Source organism: Molossus molossus, unplaced genomic scaffold (assembly GCF_014108415.1).
Source record: "Molossus molossus isolate mMolMol1 unplaced genomic scaffold, mMolMol1.p scaffold_m16_p_7, whole genome shotgun sequence".
NCBI lineage: Eukaryota > Metazoa > Chordata > Mammalia > Chiroptera > Molossidae > Molossus > Molossus molossus.
Genome location: NW_023425401.1, coordinates 13,845,947 through 13,872,573, shown reverse-complemented (window position 1 = coordinate 13,872,573; position 26,627 = coordinate 13,845,947). Strand labels below are relative to the sequence as shown.

Sequence of the window (26,627 nt, the reverse complement as noted above, 5' to 3'; positions counted from 1 at the left end):
TAGTGCAAGGTAAAAATAATCAACTTAAAATAATATAAAGTACTGAAAACAATTGCTACGCTAAACAGCATTCTTTTTCATAAAAGAGAGTGTGGCAAAAACAGAAGGAGTGAGCTGTGGTTAAGTGTAAACCCTTATAGCAATGAAAGTCATTTGTATTATCCCTACTTCTCTGAATAAATTCAGATGACAGCCCTATTTCATTTCTTCATTCACTTTGGAGGCCAGATGGCATTAGAATCATTTACTTCACCTTGTTGTGCTTAATTACTACAATCAACACACTATTTTCCAAATTAATCATAACAAAGTAATTTCATTAGTAACACAGCAGGCTGTTGAATTATTAGCATCATAACAGTTTGCAAACAATTAAACTTTATTTGAACCTTAAAAATTTGCAGAGTGGAACATTATTGTAAGATCTAATGGCAATAGAGTACAAATTCAGTACAGAGCAAATAATCAAGCAAAATGCTATATAAAATATGACTTACAATCACCTTTGAAAAAAATTAGCTCTCTAACTGTTCATAGAAAAACAAATAAAAGCTAAGCAAACATAATGAGAACATAGCAATTAGCAGATTTTCTAACAAGCCATGTTGTTTAGATTCACATTAATTATATTATTATGATTTTGAAGAGTGTGTGATATATTGTCAAGGGTGTAAAGAAAACTTTCTCCCTGGTAGTAGACAAATGATTTCACCAAATGAATATCAAGTTGTCATGAATTGAAAGTGATGATTATTTTCCTGTCACTCCAATTTTAAATCTTTTTTTTTCTTTCCTATCTCCTGCCTGGATTCAAGTTTAAAAAGAACAAAGGCCAGAGGAGCTCGGGACAGAAGTAACACTTTATTTCTGTATTGCCACCATTCACGGAGAGACTATCTGGCTTGAAATAGTTGGTCATCAGTTGGCAAAGGACTCCCTCTCCTGGATTAACTGTAAAAGGAGGCAGAAAGGTTCTTAAATGCTTTACATTCTGCAGGAGTTTGGGTCTGAGAGGGGGAGGGGTTCCAAGTGGCTTGGTATGCAATGAAAAGCTGCTGCCACCTACTGGCCCAGAGCTAAAACCGTCGTGTAAGCCCTAAGCAAATCCACCTTTTCAATGGAAACCCACCATTGTTTTTGCTTTTCAACCTCTTCAGCTTTGAAAACCAGTCCACTAGTTTCATCTCCTTTGTCTTACTTTTTCCAAGATACTTCTGACCTACTGGAATGGCTCTTTGTTAGGACAAGATTAACGAGTGCACAAATTAATTTCTGACAGCTTTAGCTCAACAATGTCTAATTTACAGAAACCAGAGTTTACCCACAATCCCTAAAATTAATATTTTTTAACATTTGAAATAACATGATCATGGGATTGAGGAAATAATGGTAAATATATACTCAGAAATAGTGCTTGTAAAAAGTTTTATGTAAATAATGAAGGTTTTAAGATATTATCAGCTTGTTTGCAAGGTCAGAATCTTTATCTTCATAAAGCAGAGACCTGAAAAGTTCAACAAAGGTAATATGTACTAATCAATGATTCAATATGAGGACATTATATCTACTCTAAATAATCATCCATTCAGCAGTACCTTTTGATCTCTATGAAGACAGACTAGTACCTTGTAGGTATTTACATCGCTTTGATTTCAAATACACGTGAAAAGGAACTGATATAACTTTGCGAATCTTGCTCAGGTAGCAGAATACAACTCCCAGGTCAGACTGACACCTTCCACGTGCCCGCAGCGGCGCCCGCTCTGACCCTACACTCTCCTCCGAGCGGCCCTGTCTCTTCACTGCTCTGACGTGTGTAAAGGAGACTCACACCTGGAGTTGCACTGGTTTGGGTTTGTGGTGGGACCTAAACATCACAGCCATGATCAGGCAGGATAAGAGAGTGCTGGGTTACACCTTCTGACTTTTGGAGTATGTTGAGATTCTTTCTGCCATTGTATTAGCGGAGAATGGGGTTTCTTATGAATTTTTTATTTTATTAAATTTAAACAAAGCTATGGCAGAAAATATTGGCAAGCCCGTCATCCAACCAGGATATCTGTTACTGATCCAGGACTTTGCACGAACCATGGTGCCAGTCTGCGCGTGTTGTAGAAGGTGACCACACACTGCCATCTGCAATTTGATCCCTTTTTCTTTCTCGTGGCTCTACGTAACACAAAGTAAGTTGGCCAATTGGTAAAAATTCTTTCATAAAAGCATGTTACTATTGTGTGAAAAATAAATACTAACATAAATCATCTCCAAAGTTTCAATAAAACCTTATTCTTTAACTACCATTTCCCCAAAACTTGCATGATATATTCAATTTCAATTGCTGAAGCTACATATTAGTCTTAAAAAAATAACTGACATCCAATATTGAGAGAAGTTGCAACTCATCCCCGAAGCAGCAGCGCCTATATGGAGCACAGACAATGTGCTAAATGCTTCACACAAATCAAAGGAGGAAGTAAAAACTACAATTATTTTTTTGCAGACGAGCAACAGGTCTAACTTTACAGCTTGTGTCTAATCTGCACTAATCCCCTTCCCTGAGTTGCACATCAGAGGGACGGTCCGAAGCAGAAGGACGGGCAGAGGCCGCCAGGAGCCATCGCTCACGGAGTCCCAGGCGTTGGCAAAGCGGCGGGAGAGTCTTCCTTTTCTGCAGGCAGAAAGGGAGAGTTGCATTGTCATTTTTTTCTTCAATCAAAATGTTGGTTTTTCCTGCTTAGAAAAAAATTACATTTTTTTTTAGCCAAGGGAAAAAAAATGAATGTTTACTCAACCTTTTGTCAGTTCGGTTCCTCAGAAAGGCCATAAAAAGAGGTATTTTACTAAAGCGGAGGAGGTTTGGAAAAGCAGCTGGCAATTATCAAAGGGACCTTCTCTTAATAATGTTTCCAAAGTAAATTCTATGAAGTGATTTTTTAAATTGAACCAGATATTTTTTTTAAAAGAAGATAATGATTTGGGAGCACAGTCTCTGTGTTATCAGAAAACTACCAAGACTTTAAAAAAGGCAAAGACTCATAAGGCAGAGACCAAGAGAACATATGAGCTATTATAGAATATTGGATTAAAATGTACTTACCCAGGACTCTCAAATATCATACATCTCCATTATGTAGGCTTTCGGCACCAAGCCAATGGCTCCCTTCATTTCTCCTACCCACCAGCCATATCTATTGTATTCCTAATTGAAAACAATATGCAATATTAACCTTTAGACTGGAGGAAGTACAATGTCGTTTGTGTGCAACTTCTTAGAAATGTTATTTCTTTTTATAAAGTTACAAGAGCTTGAGCTGAAAATTGAAACATTTTAATCTTTTTGTTTGTTTGTTTCTGGACACTTTAAAAATGCTGTTAGGCAAAGATTTAAATGAACGTCTAAGGCAAAGCTTGTCTGTTACTGGATGCAGAACACAGAAACAGTCTCTAGCAAGTGCAACTCTCTCTCTCTCAGCCTGGACCCTTAAGATACTATTTTTTGCCTTCAAGAAGCTTATCATCCAGCAAGGATAGATTTTTTTTTTCACAATAAACTATTTCATTCCTACTTAAACTCAAGACTGAAAATGATTTAGAATATAGAGCTATGCCCCTTCTTAAGAAAATCTAGTATATGAGTACAGATATATTAAACAGATAAATTACAGAAAATAAGGAAACACTAATAATACCCCTAAAAAATTATTTATAAAACCATTCACAAAAGGGCTCTTTTATAAAAGCTTCCTTAAGGCATTTATTGTTCTTTTTACTTATCACAGACTACAACAGATAAGGAATGGGCAGAAGGAATGTAAAGGTGGTGTTCGCTTCACCCTTACAGAAGATCAATAGAAAATAAAAGTATACCAAGTTATAAAGGCAAAATGTTCACTCAGCTGTTAAAAAGAGTGACTGACGGGTGGCTTCTGCCTCCACTTCGCAATGTGAGAGAAACCTGTCCCTCCACTTGGCCCCTCTGCCTCCACCCACGGGCATGCCACTGCTCCAGGCATCAGGGACGCTGCAGCCGGTCTCATATGCCTGCCAGATTGACTAATGTATTTTTATCTCAAACTTATTTATGTTTAGTGAGAGACAAACAAAGTAAAATGAATTATAAGTTTCAAGAAGTAATACTCTACAAAAGCACTGGAGGATCCAAATTTAATTTTTCATATAGATAAATTTTTAAAATCAATCCCCAAAGTAATTCAATAGGCTATGACTTTCCGACGTCTGAGTCACAGATAAATGTGCACAGGTGCGTGAAGTTCCATGTGGGGAGGGAATGTTAACACAGGACAGGCTTAACACTGTATTGATCAGTATGCTATTGACAACGGAAAGGAAAATCATCCAGTTCCTCAATACGAATGTAGCAACATTAATGTGTGTATTGATATGTAGCCTATCAATAGAGAAATGATTGGGTTAAATCTACACGTGCTCTTTTTAACTGGGACATATCAGAATGAGGTTTCCTGGAAGAACGGGGTGGGAGGAAAGGGGACAAAGGCTAACCCTGCACTTCTGATGCTGACGAGGGCACATCTGGCTTATGAGGCAGTGGACTCAAGATTGTAAGTTTCCAAGTTCTCGGACAGTGTGAACTTAGTGGACAAAACTCTTAAGGAACAAAACTAGTCTGGTGCCCAGGGCTCAATGATGATGACTATAATGTATGTAGGATATATTTATCAGAAGAAAAAACCAACTTACTGAAAGCTAAGATTAGCAACCATTATATCCTAATAGGTACCTAATAAAACTGCCCTTTTCAATTTTTAAGGCAATGAATACAATTAGAGCCTAATGCTTAACAAAACAAACGTATTTAACCTTTCAGAGGCCACAGGCTTTCATTGTAAAATTTCTTTCTTTTTTTTTTATCCTCACCCAAGGACATTTTTCCATTTTTTGTTCAGATAGAGTGGGAGAGAGAGAGAGGAAGAGAGAGAGAGAGAAACATCGACGCGAAAGGGACACATAAAGCGGCTGCCACCAGCACGACCAACCAAGGCCGGGGACAAACTGCAACCGAGGTACGTGCCCTTAGCGGAACCAAACCCGGGTCTCTCTGGACCACAGGCCGATGCTCTAACCGCTGAGCCAAACTGGCCAGGGCTCATTGTAAAATTTCAAACTGGATAGTTAACAGGGTAAGTGTGAAGATGTGAGTGCTCTTTCCCAATAACGATCTAAGATTTTTCCAATTGATTATCTGGAAGGAGTAATGAAACGAAGGCCTCCAAGGGGCAGACGCAGAACACATTCAGTGAGAGGCATACTATGGTCCAAAGCCACTTTCAGAGAAGAGCCCATAATCTGGGTCTCAATGTTCAGCTTCCAATTAGAAAGCAGAAAGTTCCTATTACTCTATAATATTCTGCTGCAGTGATAACCTCTCGATTAAGGATATATTATTGTTCTCAAAAAGCTGACTCACATCCACACTTAAGAAATTGATTTCAACAAATCACTTCAACAAAGGTCCAATGACATACTTCACACGGGAGAGAATTCTGCCTGACAGTAACTGGGAAGATTCATTAAGTAGCAAACACTGTAATAAACAGCAGGGAGGAGCTTATCCAGCTGTAAACAAATCCCTTAAAAGTAACGTTCTAGGAAAAAGAATTAAAGTTTTAGACTGATATCATCTTAAATGCTTCACTTAATTAATTTAAAATAATTGAAAAGCATATGAAATACATACCTCATGAAAGTACTTTAAAAAATATCACAGGTTTAAATCAGAAAAGGGTACAAATAAAAAACCACAATGTTTATTACTTTACATCCGTAAAGGATTCCGTATAATACTCCTGTGTGGAATTAAGAGGCAAGATAAAATATAGTGAGGTAAAAGTCTAGTAGGCAAATTTACGGATTTACACCGCCGCCGCTAGGGTAGTCGACACGGCAAACACAGAGGCTGTTACTTTTATCATTACCATCCTCCGGATGAGCCTCCAGAGCAACATGAATCCCAATTAAACCATTTGCAGCCTATAAATTGGAATGTAGATGCTTCTTGGAGTATAGTATTCTAAACTTCAGCCTGAAGATTCAATATCATACCAGGTTGCCTTTGAAGAAGAAAATCTGCCTTTTTTTTTGCCTTCCCCCCAACAAATGTGATTACGAATGATAGATTACTTACACTGGAAAATAATACAATCCATACAATGTTGTCTTGCGGTCCACATACTGATTATAGTATTGTTCTAAAAGTCACAGGTGGGTCATTAAAAAACAACAACTCTCAAACCTGATCTTGTTAATAAACAAAAAATAAAAAGACAAAACCATAGCAGGCTGCCATCTAAATCTTTGAAAGGTTAGGAAGCATCATGTCATCTTTATGGCACACGCGCGCTCAGGTACAAGAAGATCTGCCATCTGGTATCCCTCACCCTATTCGGCTCTTAACATCAGCTGAAATGCTAACATAGGCAAGTGACTGCACTTCAGCAGGACTGATAAAATAATGAAGAGTCCTTTAATCTACAGGAAACCATTCTAGTCAATTTATAAGAAATATTGCATCCCTTTGTAGGACGTGTAATTATTTTCTATTAATCATGCACTATAAAGCTACATTATGCGGTTATTCTGTTATCACTAGAAAGAGGCCTGCAGTCAGCTTCTGACAATGTTAGGTAATTACTAACACAAAGCTTCTTTCTCTTCCTGTAGTAATGCTATCAAGATCCAGAGGTGTAGGGATGCTTATTGTATAAAAATAGTACTCAAACGGAATTCAATATCTGCAAAATGGATGGCTTCAAGGCAAAATGTGATGTGGCAGTCGAAGGAGAAAAAAACCAAACTTGCCCAATAAGCCAAGAAAATAATCATAAAGCAACACTGAACAGTTCTAATCTAACTCCTGTTTTCAATTTCTATACCATTAAAATCGCTTTTATTAGTTTTATTTTGTAGGTAAAATTTTAGGCCTCTATTAATAGGTATTAAGTAATAAATTAAAGTGATTGAGTAATAAGGCAGGAAAAAAGGACTAGTTTTGATAAAGTGAGATGGGCTTTATCCAACACGATAGTAAACATATGTCCATGTTTACTCACTAACTAAATCTCTCTCTGTGAGGTGTATTATTTTACGCTTAAATAAGGCCCCAACACTCACTACCTCAATCCTTTCGGCACCATGATTCTTGGTTTTCAAGTATGTTAATCCACTTTCTGCCAGCCATATGGTAAAAGAATGCTGCCCTAACAGAAACCTGAAACACTAATAAGATTTTGTGATGTGCTACCCCTTTCAGAAATTAGTTACCAATCTGTTTGAAAGCAACAGGTGTTAGAAAGGTCCTTTCTTCAAACATGTATCTTTTTTTCTGACTATTTACTGTGTGATACTTTCAATTTTTCAAATTATTCATTAACATTGTAATAGTAGAAAACTAGATAACTTTTAAATACAGAAATACTTTCTTTAAGGCTACCTCTTCAATCTCTTCCTTTTTAATATCTCCAATTAGAACCTTTATAAGAAGCCTTTCATTTCTCATACATCCATCATCTCAAAGGGTCTCTTAAAATGCACAACAGGCCCTGGCTGGTTTGGCTCAGCGGTTGGAGCGTCGGCCTGCGGTCCAGAGAGTCCTGGGTTCGGTTCCGCTAAGGGCATGTGCCTCGGTTGTGGTTTGTCCCCGGCCCAGGTATGTCATGGGGGTGGCAGCTGCTCGATGTGTCCCTTTCACATCGATGTTTCTCTCTCTCTCTCTCTCTCTTCCTCTCTCTCCCTCCCACTCTATCTGAACAAAAAATGGAAAAATGTCCTCGGGTGAGGATAAAAAAATAAAAAAAAAATGCACAACAGGAACTTGACAACCTCAGTGTTTTACTATGTCTATCTACACATTAACTGCTCAACTCAGTCCCCTAACCTGTCAAATGAGGAAACTGACACCAACAGTCTCTCTGACGTCCTCCGTGATGTCTGAGCATCGCCATTCACGCACCTGCTTGAAGACAGTCTCACGGCTTATGAAAACCAACCTTATTACTTTTTAATTTCTATGCAAGTGTGACTCTGAGTTACTCTAACTCAAAGAATTACTGTTTTTTTCTCCTGTGTAAGGACAAGTAAGCAAACTGATTGTAAGAATTTCATTCTTAAAACAGATTTTAATTTATATTCCAGAGTAAAGACACTTAATTCGAACATCTACCCAGTCAACATTTACAATGCTGTAAAGTAAAAACTGACGATTCAGACGGTGACTCGCACATACCGTTAGGCAAAGAAAGATGAAATCAGGTGCAGTGGAAGGTGGCCTCGGGGCTCAGCGATCCACCTGCCAACACGTGGCTCTGGGAGCCGCGGGCTCACCCAGTCCTCCCTTCCGGCGGCCACCGCACGGGCCCAGCCTCACCTGGCCCAGGCCTCACCTGGCCCAGGCCTCACCTGGCCCAGGCCTCACCAGGCCCAGGCCTCACCTGACCTAGGCCTCACCTGGCCCAGCCTCACCTGGCCCAGGCTCACCTGGCCCAGCCTCACCTGGCCTAGGCCTCACCTGGCCCGGCCTCACCTGGCCCAGCCTCACCTGGCCTAGGCCTCACCTGGCCCAGCCTCACCTGGCCTAGGCCTCACCTGGCCCGGCTTCACCTGGCCCGGCCTCACCTGGCCCAGGCCTCACCTGGCCCGGCCTCACCTGGCCCAGCCTCACCTGGCCCAGCCTCACCTGGCCTGGATTACTGCGCCGCCGGCCCCTCCGTTCATCCCGGGAACACCACCCGTTCACTCTGCTGCTTAAAAACTCGCGCTAGCTCCTCAAAGCATTTACTGTGAGCTCTTCGGCGTGGCTTTCCCCACCCGCAGCAACATTCCTCCCCCACTCTCTGGCCCTCCCATTCCAACCCTCCCCGCCACACTCATTCCTACCGCTGCACGTGGTGGTCCCTCGGCAGGGGAGCTCCCTCCCTCACCCAGATCCTGACCAGAGACTACCCATCTGTCACAAATATTCCTGTGAGCTATCTAATCCATACTCACATCTCTCATTTCAAGCGGAGCATTTATTCCTGAGCGGATTTTATGTACATTAGTTTTGTTTCTTCAACTAGAAGTACAGACTCAAAGGACTCAAGGTGGCGGCAGAGTAGGTGGGAGATACACTCACCCCCTCCCAGCCCAACTGGAATTACAACTAAAATATAGAGCAATCAACCTGAATAAGCAACTGGAGACTAGCTGCAGAGAAGTCTCATAGTCAAGGGTTAACAGGAGCAACACTGAGACTGGCAGGGAGGGCAGAGACATGGAAGGGCTGGCTCGGCCCCATGGGCACGGCTCAGGTCCCAGAGGCCCTCTCAGCTGCACAGGTCCCCCTGAGAGTGCGGGGTCCCAGCCCCAGGCTGGGCTGTCCAGCCAGAGCCAGGAAGAAGTGCTCATATAATACCTGGCTGCGCGAGCCCGACTGCACCCCCCCTCACGAGCTCCTCTCCCCGCTCTCTGGGTTCCTGGCAGCCCAACCCTCTTGACTTCTGGTGGCTCCGCCCTGATGAGGGGCAGACTGAACTGTGTCACTCTGGGGTGGGCACCATGCCCTCCACCTTCCCCCAAGCCTGACTGGCACCTCCCCTCATGGTAGATCCAGTAGCCCCATCCTCCCAACTCCCGGTGGCTCGACCCTGCTGAGATTGAGCTCCTGGCAGAAACTTGGACAGACTGAGTTTTGTGGCTCTAGGACGAGGACCATTTTTCCCTAGCATGGCTGACCGGTGCAAAGCCCTCTCCCTTCACACGGCCAAGTCTTGGTCTGTTGAGACCTGACGAACTCTGCTGGCCTCACCCTGATGAATCCTTGAGCCCCATCCCACGACAAAGGTGTACGAGCACCCAGCGGGTGGCAGCAAGACCCATATATATGCTATCTACAAGTGGCATATGTCAGAACAAAAGATACACATAGACTAAGCATAAAGGAATGGAAAAATATATTACACTCAAATGAAAATTTTAAAAAACACAAAAACCTGGGGTAGCAATACTTATATCAAACAAAATTGACCTCAAAACAAAGAGACCAAAAAGGACACCACATAATTATAAAGGAAGCAATCCTACAAGAGCATATAACCCTTGTAAACATTTATGCACCCAATGTAGGAGCACCTAAATATATAAAGCATATCTTGATGGCTATAAAGAGAGAGATCAACAATAATACAGTCATAGTAAAAGATTTTAACACCTTGTTGACATAGATCTTCCAGATAGAAAATTAACAAGGACACAGTAACCTTAAATGACACACTAGATCAGATAGATTTAATTTATAACCTCAGAGCATTTCATCCCAAAGCAACAGAATACACATTATTATCAAGTACACATGGAATATTTCCTAGGATGAATCACATGTTAGGACATAAAACAAGTATCAATTATTTAAGAAGACTGAAATCATATTAAGCATCTCCTCTGACTATAATGGTATGAAACTCTAAATGAATCACAAGAAAAATACATAAAGACATGGAGGCTAAATAACATGTTACTAAACAATGAGATCAAGAAAGAAATCAAAAGATACCTTGAAACAAATGAAAATGATGACACAACAATCCCAAATCTATGAGATACAGAGAAAGTAGTCCTAAGAGGGAAATTCATAGCATTATAGATAGACCTCAAGAAATAATAAAAATCTTAAATAAACAATCTAATTTTACACTTAAAAGAACTTGAAAAAGAACAACAAACAAAGCCCAAAGTGAGTGGAAGAAAGGAAATAATAAAGATCAGAGCAGAAATAAACAAAATAGAGTCTAAAAAATAATGTAAAAGATCAATGAAACAAAGAGTTGATTCTTTGAAAAGATGAACAAAATTGAAAAACCTTGAAGCAGACTCATCAAGAAAAAAAGAGAGAGGACCCAAATAAATAAATCAGAAATGAAAGAGGAGAAGTAACAACTGACACCAAAGAAATACAAAGGATTGTCAGAAAATATAATGAACAACTTTGTGCCAACAAATGGGACAATCTGGAAGAAATAAATAAATTCTTGAAAACATATCATCTTGCAAACTGAATCAGGAAGAGTCAGAGAATCTGAATAGACAGATTGCAACTAGTGAAATGTAAGCAATAATAAAAAAAACTCTCAACAAACAAAAGTCCTGGACTGGATGGCTTCACAGGTGAATTTTACCAAACATTCAAAAAAGAACTAACACCTGTCCTAAAACTGTTCCAAAAAATTAAGAGGAAGGAAGACTCCCAAGCTCATTTTACGAGACCAGCATTATCCTAATTCCAAAATCATATAAAGACACTTCAAAGAAAGAAAACTAACGGCCAATACTCTTGATGAACATAGATGCTAAAGTTCTCAGCAAAATATTAGCAAACTGGATCCAGCAATACATTAGAATATCCAAAATTTATAAAGAACTTATACAACTCAACACCAAACAAACAATCCCATTTAAAAATGGGCAAAGGACCTGAATTGACACATCTCCATAGAGGACATACTGACAGCCAATAGACAAATGAAAAGATACTCAACAGCACTAATCATCAGAGAAATGCAAATTAAAACCACAATGAGCTATCACCTCACACCTGTCAGAATGGCTATCATCAATAAATCAACAAACAACAAGTGCTGGTGAGGATGTGGAGGAAAGGGAACCCTTGTGCACTGTTGGTGGGAATGCAGATTGGTGCAATCACAGTGGAAAACAGTATGGATTTTCCTCAAAAAATTAAAAATGGAACTAACTGCCTTTGACTCAGTGATTCCACTTCTGAAAATATATCTGAAGAGAACCAAAACACTGATTTGAAAGAATATATGCACCCTTATGTTCATTGCAGGGTTATTTACAGTAACCAAGATTTGGAAGTAGCTCTACTGCTCATCCGTAGAATAGTGGATAAAAAGCTGTGGTACATTTACACAATGGAATACTAGTCGACTGTAAAAAAGAAGGAAATCTTACCTTTTGTGACAGCATGGATAGGCCTGAAGAGTATTGTGCTAAGTGAAATAAGCCAGTCAGCCCTGGCCTGTTTGGCTCAGCGGTTAGAGCATTAGCCCACGGACAAAAGAGTCATGGGTTCGATTCTGGTCAAGGGCATGTATCTCAGTTGTGGTTTGGTCCCAGGCCCTGGTTGGGGTATTGCAGGAGGCAATCAATTGATGTGTCTCTCTCACATCAATGTCTCTCTCTCTCTCTCTGATCCCCTCCCTCCCACTCTATCTACAGATAAATAAAAAAATATCCTCATGTGAGGATAAAAAAAAGAAAGAAAGAAGCCAGTCAGAGAAAGACAAGTATCATATGATTTCACCTGTATGTGGAATCTAATGAGCAAAATAAGCTAACAAAGAAAACAGAAGCATACTCATAGATACAGATTGCGACTGACAGCTCTCAAAGCGGAGGAGGGTTTGGGGGATGAAGAGATTAAGCAAACAAAACAAAACATAAACAAAAACAAACTCAGAGACACAGATAATATAGGATGATGACCAGAGGGAAAGGGGGTGGGGGGTAGAAGAGAGTAATGTGGGGATAAATGGGGGGAAAGAGACTTGACTTGCGGTGAACACATAACACAATATACAGATGATGTATTGTAGAACTGTACACCTGAAACCTCTATAATTTTATTAACCAATGTCACCCCAATAAATTCAATAAAAAAATTACAAATAAATTTTTTAAATGCTAAAAGTACAAACTCCCTGAGACCAGGGCAGTGTCTTACACTAAATCTGCATGGCCCACATGCGGTATGTATGAAAGGTGTTCAATAAATACAGACAGGATGACGAAACATGCTCTGTCTTCACTTTGATGATGCACTGGTTGACTATCCTAAATATTTTCTAAAGCAATGTAATTTCGAATAGAAGTATCCTTTTTTAGACATACTTGAATAATTGTAGTAGTGACGAAACATTTGTTCTGAAGTATGTTTAGCTTCGCAATACCAAGTGTGTCACTCCTACTGGTGGCTGGTTGTGGCCCACCACATGTTCCCATGCACTGGACACAACACCTTGTCTAAAGAGCTTCAATTCCACCAGCAGAAATAAAGATATCTGTCTCCTGCAAAGCTGGGACCAAATTATGCCAACTCCTTGAAGAAATGAGTTCAGCTGAATGTACTGGAAGTACTGAAGAAGTGAACACAGAACCCTTCAATGGGAGAAACAGAGTAGCAGGTAAAGGGACAATCTGCTGAGTTTTCAGCTCCTTCTTCTTATTTTTGTGATTATTTTTTCAGAAGACCCAGAGTCTCATCCCAGCTCTGCTGCTAGCTAGGTATGCAACCTTGGGCAAGCCCCAGTTCTTGAGGGATGATGTTTTGTTTTGTTTACCTCGCTCCTCAGGACTCCGCAATAATCCAGTGAGTGCTTCACGTAACTCAGTGAGCCCCATTGCAGCTCAGGGCTGAGTTGGAAGCTCAAGTGCAGAAACTCCGTTGTGTTTTAAGGTCTCTGCAAGGGTAGTTCTTTTTCCTTTAGCTTTTTATTTATTTCCCCCCATTACCTTGAGCTTTGAGGCTTCCTCCCCTCTATAGTGAAGAGCTAGCACCAAGGTTCTCCTAACTCTCTGATTCTAATTATTTTAATAAGCTCATTATTATTTCCTATTTTTAACAGTATGTTCATAACACATATTGAACATCTATCTGCCATAGTGTTAGGTATTGGAGATGCAAAAAACAAACAGGAAAACTTAAGACACACTGCTGATTTCAAGGAGCTGAGGGCTGAGAAAGAGAAAAGGATGTTCCTGGGCACAGCCCACTTAGGGAGCAAAGCAGAAAGAGAAAAGGCTTTAGGTTCAGATCTGCCTTGATTCCAGGAGAAGGGACTTGCTAGCTGGTATCCTCAGGTAATTTACATAATAACCTTACTGAGCATCAGTTTCCTCATCTGCAAAATTACAAAGCCGTGTCCTTCACAGGGTTAGCTCAGGAAACAGATGAGTGAAAGCATACTGCATACCTAGAACAGGATATTGTATGCAACAAATTTTCTTTTTCTTTTTCAAAATGTTCATTATTGATGGTATTAGAGATGTCCCCCATTTTCCTCCCCTTTGCCCCCTTCCACCCAACCCCTGCCCCACCCCAGGCTTCATCACACTACTGTCTGTGTCCATCGGCTATGCATATATGCATATATGTTCTTTGGTTAATCTCTTCCCGTCCCCCCACCCTCCTCCTCTCTGAGATCTGCAGGTCTGCTCCATGCTTCCATGTCTCTGGACTTATTTTGATGGTCAGTTTATTTTGTTCATTAGATTCCACATATAAATGAGATCATGTGATATCTGTCATTCTCTGACTGGCTTATTTCGCTTAGCATAATAGTCTCTCATTTCTCCCCTCTCCCTTCCTATTAATTGGCATAGCAAAATACCAGGGCAACAAAAAGGAGTATTTTGGAGTACAGTCCAAGGCAATGTGATTATTATGAGCAGCTCCCTACCCTGCTCAGCTGAAGGGAAGCTGACCTTGAAAGGGACGAGGAAGGGGACATCTCAGAGGAGTGGAGTGCCCTGTATACACTGAGGGAGCTCCTAATTTGGGGTGGGGGGAGGGGAGGGCATAAGAGATGGTGGATTTTACAATTTAGAATTTAAAAAAATGATCAGCATAGTGTTTTTCTTTAAGGTGCTTTTGTTGTTGTTGCTTTTTTGTTGTTTTTTGCTTCTGGCAAACGCCTGCTCGTTCTGTAGAATGCAATCACGCAGGCCCTGCGGCCAGTAGCTCACCAGGCCTCTCTGACACCACCTTCGGGTTTCTCCTCTGCCTCCCCGGCCACCGCAGGGGCTCAGCCTGCCACCAGCCTCCGCGAGCACCTTCCCCTCCTCCGTCGGCATTTTCCTGGACGCTCCCCCATTGTACGTAAGAGAAACAGGGGCACTCGGGCGCGTTCTTCACGAGTACACAAGAAGAGGAATCCCGTGAGTGGAAGCAGGACATCTGCCGTGGTGCTGTCTCCGTAAACTGCTGTCACTAATAGTGGGTCTGCCTGGTTCCTGCTCCCGCGGCCCAGGCCACAACACCTCCACACGGAGAGCACAGGAACTAAATGCCACCAGACCCCAACGAGCACAGTTACAAGTACAATTACTCCTAATGCTCCTTCTCCTTCCCAAAGGCTGGAAGATATGACAACATTTTGGGAACCAGCCGAGAGCCAACAATGTGTCCTGCACTGAGATGTCCTAGTTATTCCTCAGCAGTTGGTTTTCTATTTGTGGCACAATGGGTCAGATGGCCACAAAGGAAAAACTAAGAGCTAAAATGACTGTATTCTCCTCTGCCCAGAGAGCTCAGCAAGACTTTCACTTCGTTTTCTTTTTCTAGTAGGTTTGACGCCAAAAAAGGCTCTAGCAACCGAGTCTTTACATTTTCACAATGAGAAGCAAATGACTGGTGACAGTCACAATTCACAATCCCTGGAAAAAGTCACAAACAGAAAGAGTGTAAATGTTGGAATTCTAACCAATACACACTAAAAAAAAAAGCCCTTTACTGCATATTAGTGAACACTGTCAAATTATGTTTCCTGTTTCTGACTTAATAAAAAATATTTCTAAAGCTGTAAAGCTGAAGTCACATATGCCCTAGACTAGATGAAATATTCCAGGATTCTGAACTCTCTTACTTTTCTGTTAATACCAGACAGAGTAGCATGCCTCCTTCCTGCTGAAGCATAGCTCTTCTGTCAGGAAGTCTCTAAAAATAATTTATTGCTTTAAAAGTAAGAATAGGAATGTGGTTAGCAATTTACCGATGAGTAGAGATTGAAAGATAAACTAAGATAGGATGTAAATCCAGAACGGCAAGTAGAATGACATACCGAAGAGGTATGCGGGCCCACGGAACACGCCTATAGCTATGTAGCCTGGGTCCTGCTATTAAAATCATACAATTTCACAAACATAGTTCTAGGAAAATACTACTGATGATGATAAGCTGTCCATGTTTAAGGTGGTAATAAAATTGAAATGCAAACTAGTAAAAAATTTAACATGATTTTAAACAACCTGATTTCTAAATTAAAACGAAAAAAATTTTTTTCTTACCTCAAATATGATATTTTTCCCTATCAAATTAATCTGAAAACAGGCCTTGTGTTTCAGTTAATTTACTAATAACACAGTCGTCATGAAAATTACATATCCCAGTTTTATTCACCCCTGAAAATGCGATCCATTGTGGGGGTTGGGGGGTGGGCTTTCTAAATCCCACTGAACTACTAAAGTAAATAAAGTATTTAATTTTAACACACAAAAAAGCCACAACCCTATATGAAAAGAACTGTAAGCCAAACATCACTACTGGCTCGCCTTTTTAGCCAAGCAATATTTAGATTTATTATTAGTGAGGTTCAAAGGTTAAAACCAAGAAAAGGTGGGACACTTTGGAGGAGGGGCTACCTCAGCCCAGGGTCACGTGACAACTGCTAATTGGAAAATGTTAACAGACAAGAGGGAAGGGCAGGGTATCTGCCTACTCTTTTTTCTTTACTGCAACATTTGATTCTCACTAAAAATATTAAAAGAAGGGCTAAGATTTATATAACTCTCAAAAGAGGTCTCAAATAAATAAATCACACCAGGCTGACCCAGTGAGCACAGCTGACATCCCATCAAGGCTTCCTTGCAAAAATAGAAGAAGACTAGATTTAAAAATAAAAATATATTTCTATGACCACAGCCTAATCCTCAAACCAGTTAAATCTCTTGGTCACTACAATTACAAAATTAAAACACTCTTTATTATAACGTATGCCATATTATTTCATGATTTGTTTAAATGTTTATCTATACTGAAAGAATAGTACATCTTTTCTTAAACTATCTTCTGTTGCCTTTTTTTTTTTTTAAATTCTCACCAGAGGATATGTTTCCATTTATCTTCAGATATAGTGGGAGGGAAGAAGGGAGAGAGAGGGGGAGGGGGGGAGGGAGGGAGGGAGGGAGGGAGAGAGAGAGAGAGAAAGAGAGAGAGAGAGAGACATCAACGTGAGAGACACATTGATTGGTTGCCTCCCGCACGACCCTGGGGAGTGAACCACAACGTACGTGCCCTTGACCAGAATCGAAAGTGATACTCTTTGGTCTGAAAGCCGATGCTCTAACCGCTGAGCCAAACTGGCCAGGATGCCTTTTTTAAAAGAGTATTTTCAGAACTGACAGCCTCCTATAAGAAGGTAAGGCAGCCCAACCGGTGTGGCTCAGTGGTTGAGCATCGTCCCATGCACCCAGAGGTTGCTGGTTTGATTCCCGGTCAGGACACATGCCCGGGTTGTGGGCCTGATCCCCAGTGGGGGGCATGCAGGAGGCAGCCAATCAATGTTCTCTCTCATCAATGTTTCTATCTCTCTCTCTTTCTCCCTTCCTCTCTCTCTAAAATCAATAAAGAAAAATAATGTTGAAAAAAAAGGAAGGCAAGACAGTGAATATTGCAAGTTGTAGATAAGTTAATTATTAAAAGCAAGTCATAGTTCTTTAAAATCTTTTAAATGGTGTTATTAAAAAAGTTGTGGCATTACTTTCTTTACAAAATACACATTTTCTATGTCTCCATAAACATTGTTAGGCTCCTTAAAATGTATTCTTCCTTATGTACACAATTTTACATTTCATTCAAAATGATGAAAACATTTTTGTGATTAATGTTAATATTTTATTGACATGAGATAGGAAAGTAATAGCCCATAGCTGGATTTAAAGTTGGATTTATGACATCATTTTGATTCTGCACATTAGCTGCAATTACCTGCACCACTCATTCTGAGCCACTAGATGGTGTAACAAATAAATTAAAACTGGTACATTTTCATTCCATCACAACGCAGTCTAAATATAACTGAGAAAGATTAAACAAATTTCTAGGCATACAACAATGCTAGTGATTTCTATTCTAACTGTACTTAAAAAAATAATCTATCAACATAGAAGACCAACTCTACTTTGATCTACAAACAAGCCCTTTTGAGCAATTTTTCACTTTCTTCTACTAAGGGTCTTGAGTTCTGAATTTACCGTCATGCCAAGTATTCAAATTGCAGTCATCATTCATATATTAAGTGAACTTATGATATTAACTTATAGTCTATGTGTGCAGAATTTTTTATAAAAACTGGAAGGCCAACCCAAGTAAAAATTTTGTCTCCAGAGATTCCAATCTGAACTCCCGCAAAGCAAAGTGGAGAAGTCAGTCTTCACAAACATATACTAACCCCTAAAACAACCAACAGCCAAAACACCCATTAATGGCCCAGAATTAGTACAAATTCCATGGAGGGAGAGCTAGGTGTCCTTTATTTTCACCCTCACTGAGAGTTGCCTGGTTGATCCCGCTAGGTCCACAGGTGGGTAAATATTCAGCCAACGGTGATAATGTGTTTACAGCATTTAGCAATTTTAGCAATTTTAGCTGGTGGTATGCTCCTCCTCCAAGCTGGACCACCATGAACCCTGGCTCTGTGATCAGGCTTCACATACAAAGTTACAATTTCCACACACCAGTTTGGGGAGTCACAGAAGTGCCTCCCCTGGACTCCTAGAAGTATAATACACAGATATTTTGATTTCATGTTAACAGAAAATGATTTAGAAGGCAATGTAGGCGCAGGGCCTGCCTACGGGCGTGCCGCTCACTTCACAGTCTCTCCTGGAGGCTGGTACTCCCGGGCCTTCGGCAAGAAAGACGACGTGGCGCGGAAAGAAGGCTCTAAGAACAGACCCACCTGGGCTTCATGCGCTTCGTATTTACCACAGGGATACACTGGCGGTCTGCTGTTTATCCCTACAATCTGAAACTCCACGTGGAAGCCAATCCACCATTTAATTTTATACACAACCACAGCTACATTGGTGAAAGCAACTGTGAGGTAAGTAAATTTGAGGAATGATACTAAGGGAGTTTGTCAAGAACTGAAATTAATCAGTTTGGTTCCTATATTAAGTAATTAACTAAAGAAAAAAAACTGCTGTCTTAACCCAGGCAATTAAATGCTCAATAATAGGCTTAATGCAAGAGTTGTGATATGGCTATCTATAACTTCTAAGAACTAAAAGTGTCTTTCTAAAAAGAAAAAAATCCCACACTAATGAGCTGGGGACAGACATAAAAGACAAGCCTTTGCTTTGGGGACCTCAACTGGCAATGATCACGGTTGGCTATACGTATTTACTTACTAAACATTTCCCCCAATAATCTACAAGTGGTTATATCTTATTTCTTTTGCATTCCTGGTGCTTAGAATGGGAGTTGGCACATTATAAGTACTTTATGATGGTTTCGAATTAAACACTAGGAAGACAAGAAGAGAGAGAGAGAGGGACGGAGGAGAGAGGGAAAGAGAAGAAAGAACAGAAGCAGGAAAGAAGATACAAGCACAAGAAAGAAACAGAGCAGAAAGCCTTGGTTGAAGTTAAGATGCCTCGTTAAATATAGGCTCTGGCACTTTCTTGACCCATGTTTTCTTACCTGTAAAAACCATGAATAGATAGATGATCCCTAAGAGCCCTCACTCAATCCTATGATTCTCTGTTATGATTTTAAGCACTAGTCAATGAATGTTAAAATTCAGTAACTGACCTTATTTCCAAATTCTCTTTGTATCTAACAATCATATTATCTTTCTGAAAAGTCCAAAATATTTCTCTAATCAAGAAATCACACTAAATTCCTAGACTTATTATTTTTTTCATTTTTCTTTTTTTAAAATTGATTTTAGAGAGAGAGGAAGTGAAATGGAGAGAGAGAGAGAAACATCGAGGAGAGGGAACATCTATTGGCCGCCTCCCGCTTGTCCCCCACTGGGGATCAGGCCCACAACCTGGGCATGTGTCCTGGCCGGGAATCGAACTGGGGACCTCTTGGTGCACGGGTCAACGCTCAACCACTGAGCCACACCGGCCGGACTAGACTTATGATTTATGTAACATTGCCATGCTTTTAATAGTTTCCATATATCACTTGTTTCTAAAATAGCCTCATAAAGGAGACTAAAGAAGGTATTTTTTTTTTAATACCCATATTACAGTAGGGAAAGTATAAATGTGAAGAGTAAGGGAGCTCACACATCAGAAGTGTAATCACAAAAAGAAACTTTTAGATTAAAGGACAGAAAGATTTTGAAAAATCCAGTATCTTAAAGAGGCAGAAGCATGATTTTTTATATATAAAGATGAGTTCATAGCAACATACTTTGCTATTCTGTTTACAAATACAATTATGTTAAACATAAAAAAATTACCTAAACTTGTCTGAATAGAAAAGCATTGCTCTTAAATTGTCGGAACACCCAATGTATTTACATAAAGATGAAAAGCTTGTTCTATAAACACGGTGTTTCCAGTAGTGAATGGCAGACAAAATCAGAATAAGCACACAGAAGAATAAAAAGGAAGAGGAAAGAAACATAATAAATAACCTAATACCTTACAATGTTAACTTTCACATAAGTATATTGTTTCTGGAGAAGGCAGTGTGTGGATGGGAGCCAAAGGCTAAAGTGATAGGTAAACACACTGTTAAGTTGAATCCTGTTATCTGATTGTGTTTAAATTTTGATTATATTTCACTTGACAAAATAATTAATTATTTTGAACTCCCGATTGTTAACAAGGACTTAGAAGAATTCCAATTGGCATTTTCCCCAGTGTTGTAATCCAAATGCATAAAAATCTAGTTTTGTATTCACCCTTTACAGTAGTCATTTTGGGGTACCTTCTTACCTTGCTAAGAATGTAAATCACGTCACCTCTTTTAAATGACAGCTCATCAGAAACAGCACCTGTGCAGTCCCACAAACCCTGGTAGAAATTAGCATAATCAGTGCTTTTGTCGCCTAGAAAGAAGAAAGAGAAAACATGAATTACTCATGGAATAGACCCTCATTTTAAAATGAACCAAGAGAAAGTAAGGAGCCACCGAAAACCACCAAAATAGTCTTTAAAAATTCACTCCTAACTCAAAGAAAAATTTTATTACATCCTCACAAGAATCCTGTTTCTTACTATCATCTAATTAGGGACCATTTTCAAAAAGAACTGATTTCCAATGTCTGTTTTTTCTCTTTCTCTCTTTATTGTTCATCTAAAACCTGTAATTGCAGTGTTTTCTCATCAAACCAGCACCTAAAAGTTACTTCCCACTTGTTTTATATAGGAACCTAAGCCCATGGCAACGTGCTTTGAAGATGAGACCCACTCTGCACAGTGTGTGATAGCCAGAGATGTGATCAGCATACTGCGAAATAACCACCTTACAGAATTGGGGCACTTCATAAAAATGATCATAATAAAGGAGCTAAGGTACAAGTCTAACCCAAACTAGGGGAACCACTTTTTTTTATTTTATTTTTTTATTCTAAAACCTAAAGCTAGTTTAAGAAAGAGGATAAAGTGGAAATAATACAAAGGGTAATTCTAGCGCTTATCTTTGGGGATTTTTGTATCTGAAGCCTCTCAAAGTTATTTCAAAAATATTTTAACAACTTAGAAATTGTCAATGCTGAAGCTGCATTTTTTCCCAACATTTCTGTCAGCCCGAGTTTAGGACATTAGGCTCTGAATAAACATGCAACATACACTGGAGTTATCAGCTCATCCTTCTAACAGCATAAGCACAATGGATGTGATGTGCTCAAACTGCCATACAGACCATTAACTGATTGATTATTTAGCGCTCTCTGCTCTGTAATACCACAATAAACCGGGTAATAAATGCTTTGTCACTTATACAATGTGGCTCTCCTGAAACACAGCACAGAGTTAAATACACTGGATGCTTTTGTTACACTGAGAACTGTTTCCTGTTTTTAATTTCATGATAATTGAGTTTTGATGAGTTAATGCAAAAAGAATGCAAGTAGTATCAGTGAGATGTCCATGTATTCACTAACCAGGCAGAACATATATGCGCTGACAACTTCCATCATTGAATGTCATCTTTGAATTCTGAGGGGATAACGGTGGAGACACATGCTGGATCGGGGTTGTCATCTGAGTTTTGTTGTATGGCTCTCACACAGCAGGCTCGTTGGCAATTCCAACACAACCAGTCACATTAGCATGTCATTAGAATGTTCATCTTATTACACATGGTTTGTGATATGTACAAAGTGTTATGTTCATTAGAAATTTTAGAAATTCTCTTTAATGTTGGAAACATTTTTTAAAGTCAAAAAGAAAATCCCAATAATGGGGAGTCTGAATAATAGCAAGTAAGATGCTACTTATGTAGGACTAGAATACCACAATCTAGCAAAATCCTATTAATATTTTTTCTTTCATTTCTAAGAATTAAAACAAAGAGAGGGAGGGAATGAGGGAAATGGGAAGAGGGGGGAGGGACGGAGGAAGGGAGGGGCAGAGAGACAAACACCTTATTGACCTCTCCACTCTAGCATGTGAACACCCATCACTGACATCAGCAGGGATGTGCACGAGTCTGGGAATCCAACCAAGAACTAACAATGCCTGTGGCCGCCCTTCCGTACGTTTTTTCCCCCCAAAGCACATATTAAGTATATTCTATAAATGGACACTAGAGGGCACTCTGGCTGGACAGATCACTCCAAACATTGTCAAATTTTTTTTAGAAAAAAATTACTTAATAATAAAGTGACTGATTTCCTTTAAAAACCACTTATTTAGACAAATAGAGATTTAGAAGTTGAAACATCCTAGTCAGATTAAATCAACTGCTAAATGGGTCAAATGTTGAGCCCCATGTAGTCTGTCAGTGTCAGTTCGAAAGTCCAGGAATTAGAGCAGAGAGAGGATGACATCATTGCAGTGCACGGCCCTTCTCCACAGTCCCTGGCCAGGAGGTAAAAGAATCTCAGGAGTTGAGGCTCCTGTGTGCTCCCCATGCTGCTCAGCCTTAGGCTTGATTCAGAGAGGCTGAAGAAACAAAACTTGTGCCAGATACTAGAGAAGAAGTTGTGGCTTGGCCAGGGCATCCCAGCAGCTTATCCAGCTTCCAGCCTGCTGCCTGCTCTTCCCTTTTTCAGCCTCTCGCACGACGCTTTCTCAATCAATAGATTTTCAAAAGGTGGGGGGAAGGAAGGAAGGAAAAGAAAAGCATATGATGATTTCTAATGCATAATAATCCTTATCACTTTGGGGTCTCTCTTCCCTTCGATGCGCTTGGTGAAACTCCCATTAACACTAATGGGAGTTCCAGGAGCACGTGAGGGGCACAGAGACCCCCACCGCGAGCAAGATGCATCTCTCCCTGGATGTGCGTCATGAGCATTTCATTAAGTCTCACCGCCCTGAGAGGCAAGGGAGCTGGCGATGTGGCAGTACTGGGGAAAGATGCATTTCCACTGTGCCTTCTATAACCTTGATGGTGATGTAACCCAAAGACCAAGCTCATTGCTGGGTCCCATATGTGAGCTGTTAGAAATAGTCAGTGTGTGTGTCACGGGCCGCATGGACCTACAAGGCACTGCTGTCCATGTCAGCGTCCGTACTAGTTACGAGGCGCGATCACAGCTGGGGAGAAGGCCGGGCAGCAGACGTTTCCTAGCCTTAGTCTCCCCAGGAAGTGATGTTCAGGTTCTTGGAGAAAATCCTAGTCATAAAATTAGGGATTCTCCCGTTCCTTAGAGAGCAGCAAGCTCCTCTGGTTTACTTTTAAAAATTTTAATTGTGGCTGAGCAGACACCGAAAGCCTATGCCTAGATGTAGTCTCAAAAGCACAGTGGGTTCACAAAAGTTAACACTGTTCACCCACACACCGAAAAATAACTCATGCGAAGGGTGTTTTTTAAAAACAACAACAAAACGTGGGATGAAGCCTAATGCTATAAACCACAGAGAAGCATGCATTCTGAATACAAACGAAGACTGTTTAGTTGTCTGTTTAGAAGTCTCTTTACTGCAAGGGTTAACTTTTCCACTCTATCCACATCATTATCAATATTTTCAAAATTACAAATATAAAAAAAAAAATCATCTCATTATTTGTTTCTTGTCCTGAGAGGCATGGATGGTTAAAAAAGAAGGAAAAGAATTCTAAATTAGCCAGCCTGTGACAGATTTAAACAATATATACTTGCTCCTGCTTTTTCAAAAATACAAAAACAGATCATTGGGCAATAATAACAAAATTATTATAAAAGTATAAACTAAACATTGGGGGTACATTTGCATAAATGTAAAGGTTTTAAAAATGATGACAATGGATGAAAAATATGCTAATAAAATACTGGAGGTTTTCTCCTTGAGTAGTATTATATGTTTAAAAAATAAATTTGTTTTAGAGAGGTAAGCATATTGTACAATGTTAAAAAATCCAATGGAATCTTAATTATAAATATAATAAACATAAGCAAGAAATATAAGCTTGAACATGAAAGAACTTGTAAGGTAGCCAAGATTAATTTTGTTTTTGCTTACATATTTTACATTAGCCTTTTTTTTTTTTTTTTTAGTAATATCAGTCAATGTGAAAAATATATAACATTCTTGAGTAAGGTTAGAAGTTCACATCATGTGATGCTCAGCAAGATAGTAATGCCCTTGTCAACTCGCTGCCCTGCACAGCAAACAAACTTCTAGTGTTACATCTTCGACAGCCTCGGGAGAGCAAAGGTCACTGCTATGCAAAAGCATTAAAACTGTTGCTTGAAAAGAATTTCATGTCACGAAAGATAAGAATTATTGCAGTGCTAATTTATAGCTATTGCATGAAAAGCTAGATCTATTTAATGCATTCCTCTGAAGAAAACCTGATTTTTTTTCCTTCCCTCAAAGGCAAAAATTTGGGAGATAGTTACTATAAAAGGGTTTTTGAAAAATACAAGTGCTTTAAGCCAAAATACTTTTTTTGTGGGAAAAAATATCTCTATGTGTCTTCCTTCCACACCTGCACTGAAATTTTTAAAAAGCGACATGCTTTGGGCAGAAGCTTTATGACACATAATAAAACATATATACTTAAATTACTACTGAACATGGTCCTCAAGGTCTCACTCCGCCTCGTGTTTTATGGCTGCATTTTACAGGACCTGAGTGCTAACAGCTAATGACTTCGTCCTCACTTCCTTTCCGAAAAAAGCAAGCCCAAACCTCCTGCAGCAACCCGCTCCTGCTTTCCTGCCCAGGTCCGGAAACCAGGCCTCTGTTTCCTTTCCACATGTCACAGTAGGAAGGACCCTGGAAAGCTACTTCCTGAACACACACTTCTTGTCCACCCTGCCTCTGACAGCTCGGAAGAGTGATGTATGGACATATCAGAGAAGGGAAGGTGACCCCGGCTGCAGCTCTTTGCAGGACATGGGATGATAGGGCAGACCTCGCCCCAGCTGACATGTGGCGGCGAGAGGGTGACGTCCTGGTAAGAGGGCGGTCCTCCTCTTCTTTCCGCGTAAAATTGCTGCTGGTTTATCAAAACCCACCTCATGCCTGCACAACAGATACGGTTTATCTCCTGCTACTTGGAAATAACAACCAGCAAGGAAAGCTGCCCATGTCGTGTGATTCTGTACACAGCATGTGTAGTTATTGTTCCAGTCTCAGTCCTAATTAGTACGTGGGGCCATGTGGCAAGTGGAAATGGATAAGGGGACTCTCCTTCCTAGACTTCTAGGCCACAGTGTCCTTTTCCGTTTTCAAGCTGCTGTCACTGGACCCTGGCATTTCTTACCCAATTCATTTGCTTTCTGTGTTAATCATATGCAATGAAGATATGCATGGCCAACATTTAAACAGGCTGCAGATCAATTAGTGGTCTTAAGTTTATCTGATTTTTATCAAAGAAGACAGAGCTGTGGGTCGATTGTCAGAGCCTGTGTCAAGTTGACCTTTTCAGAGATGTCTACATTGCCAGTCCCCAGGGCAACTTGTTGTCCCCTGTTAGTCTCTGAATGGCAGAAGTCTGTTCTGCTCAAGCACAAAGTACACACAGATGTCTATATTACATTCTTATAGGTTTGACAGCGAATGCGTGTTGTATCTATAAACTGTCCTTTAGCAGTGACACTTCCTCAATGATGATAAGCTAATTTATGCAACTAAATCTCCTCTGTGCAGAAATGAAAGCTAATTGAGTCATTACAAAGTAATTCAGGAAGGAATACCTTGTATAAATTGGCTTACTTTATAAATCCTTCTCAAGTGGTTTTCATGCATCCTAAATGGGGCTAAGCAGCTTATCAGCCACGAGATAGCCGGGCTGAAGGAGCCAACTTTGGGGAGCTGTGTACATGTCTTTCGAGCAGCAAGAAAGTGAACAAACCAAAGTAATTTCCCAGGAAGCTACGCAGTTCCTTACCTGTGGTGTGATGACCACTGTCCTGACTCGTCCTCCTTTGTTCCTCCACTTTCCCGGGAGCGCCGTCCTCTTCCTCGTCTGTAAATAAACAACACAAATGGCACACTGAAGGGTTTCCTCGGGGTAACAATAGAGGACTCACCCCATCTTAAGAGCAAAACTAAAAGTTTATAACATAAAGATTCCTTTTCAAAGAAGGAAACCACTCGACATTCACATCCCTTTTTCAGTAATCTAAAGCTGAACAAATAATCCTCTAGCTATTTCCAAATAGCAATCTTACCAGTTGGCTTTAAGATACGTACTAGTGCTT

General features: G+C 40.1%; 1 protein-coding gene across 1 annotated transcript in view; it reads right to left on the bottom strand.

Moving 5' to 3' along the window:
• Positions 1–413: 413 nt before the first annotated feature.
• Positions 414–26,627, bottom strand: part of SKAP2 (src kinase associated phosphoprotein 2) — a 179,748-nt gene continuing 153,534 nt past the window's right edge. Inside the window, exons 10-13 of the mRNA XM_036247317.1 lie at positions 26,315–26,392; positions 20,764–20,876; positions 3,098–3,199; positions 414–2,668 (exon numbers count right to left, since the gene is read on the bottom strand). Coding sequence (XP_036103210.1) covers positions 3,107–3,199; positions 20,764–20,876; positions 26,315–26,392 — 284 coding nt within the window. The 3' untranslated portion in view covers positions 414–2,668; positions 3,098–3,106. The remainder of the gene's footprint in view (positions 2,669–3,097; positions 3,200–20,763; positions 20,877–26,314; positions 26,393–26,627) is intronic.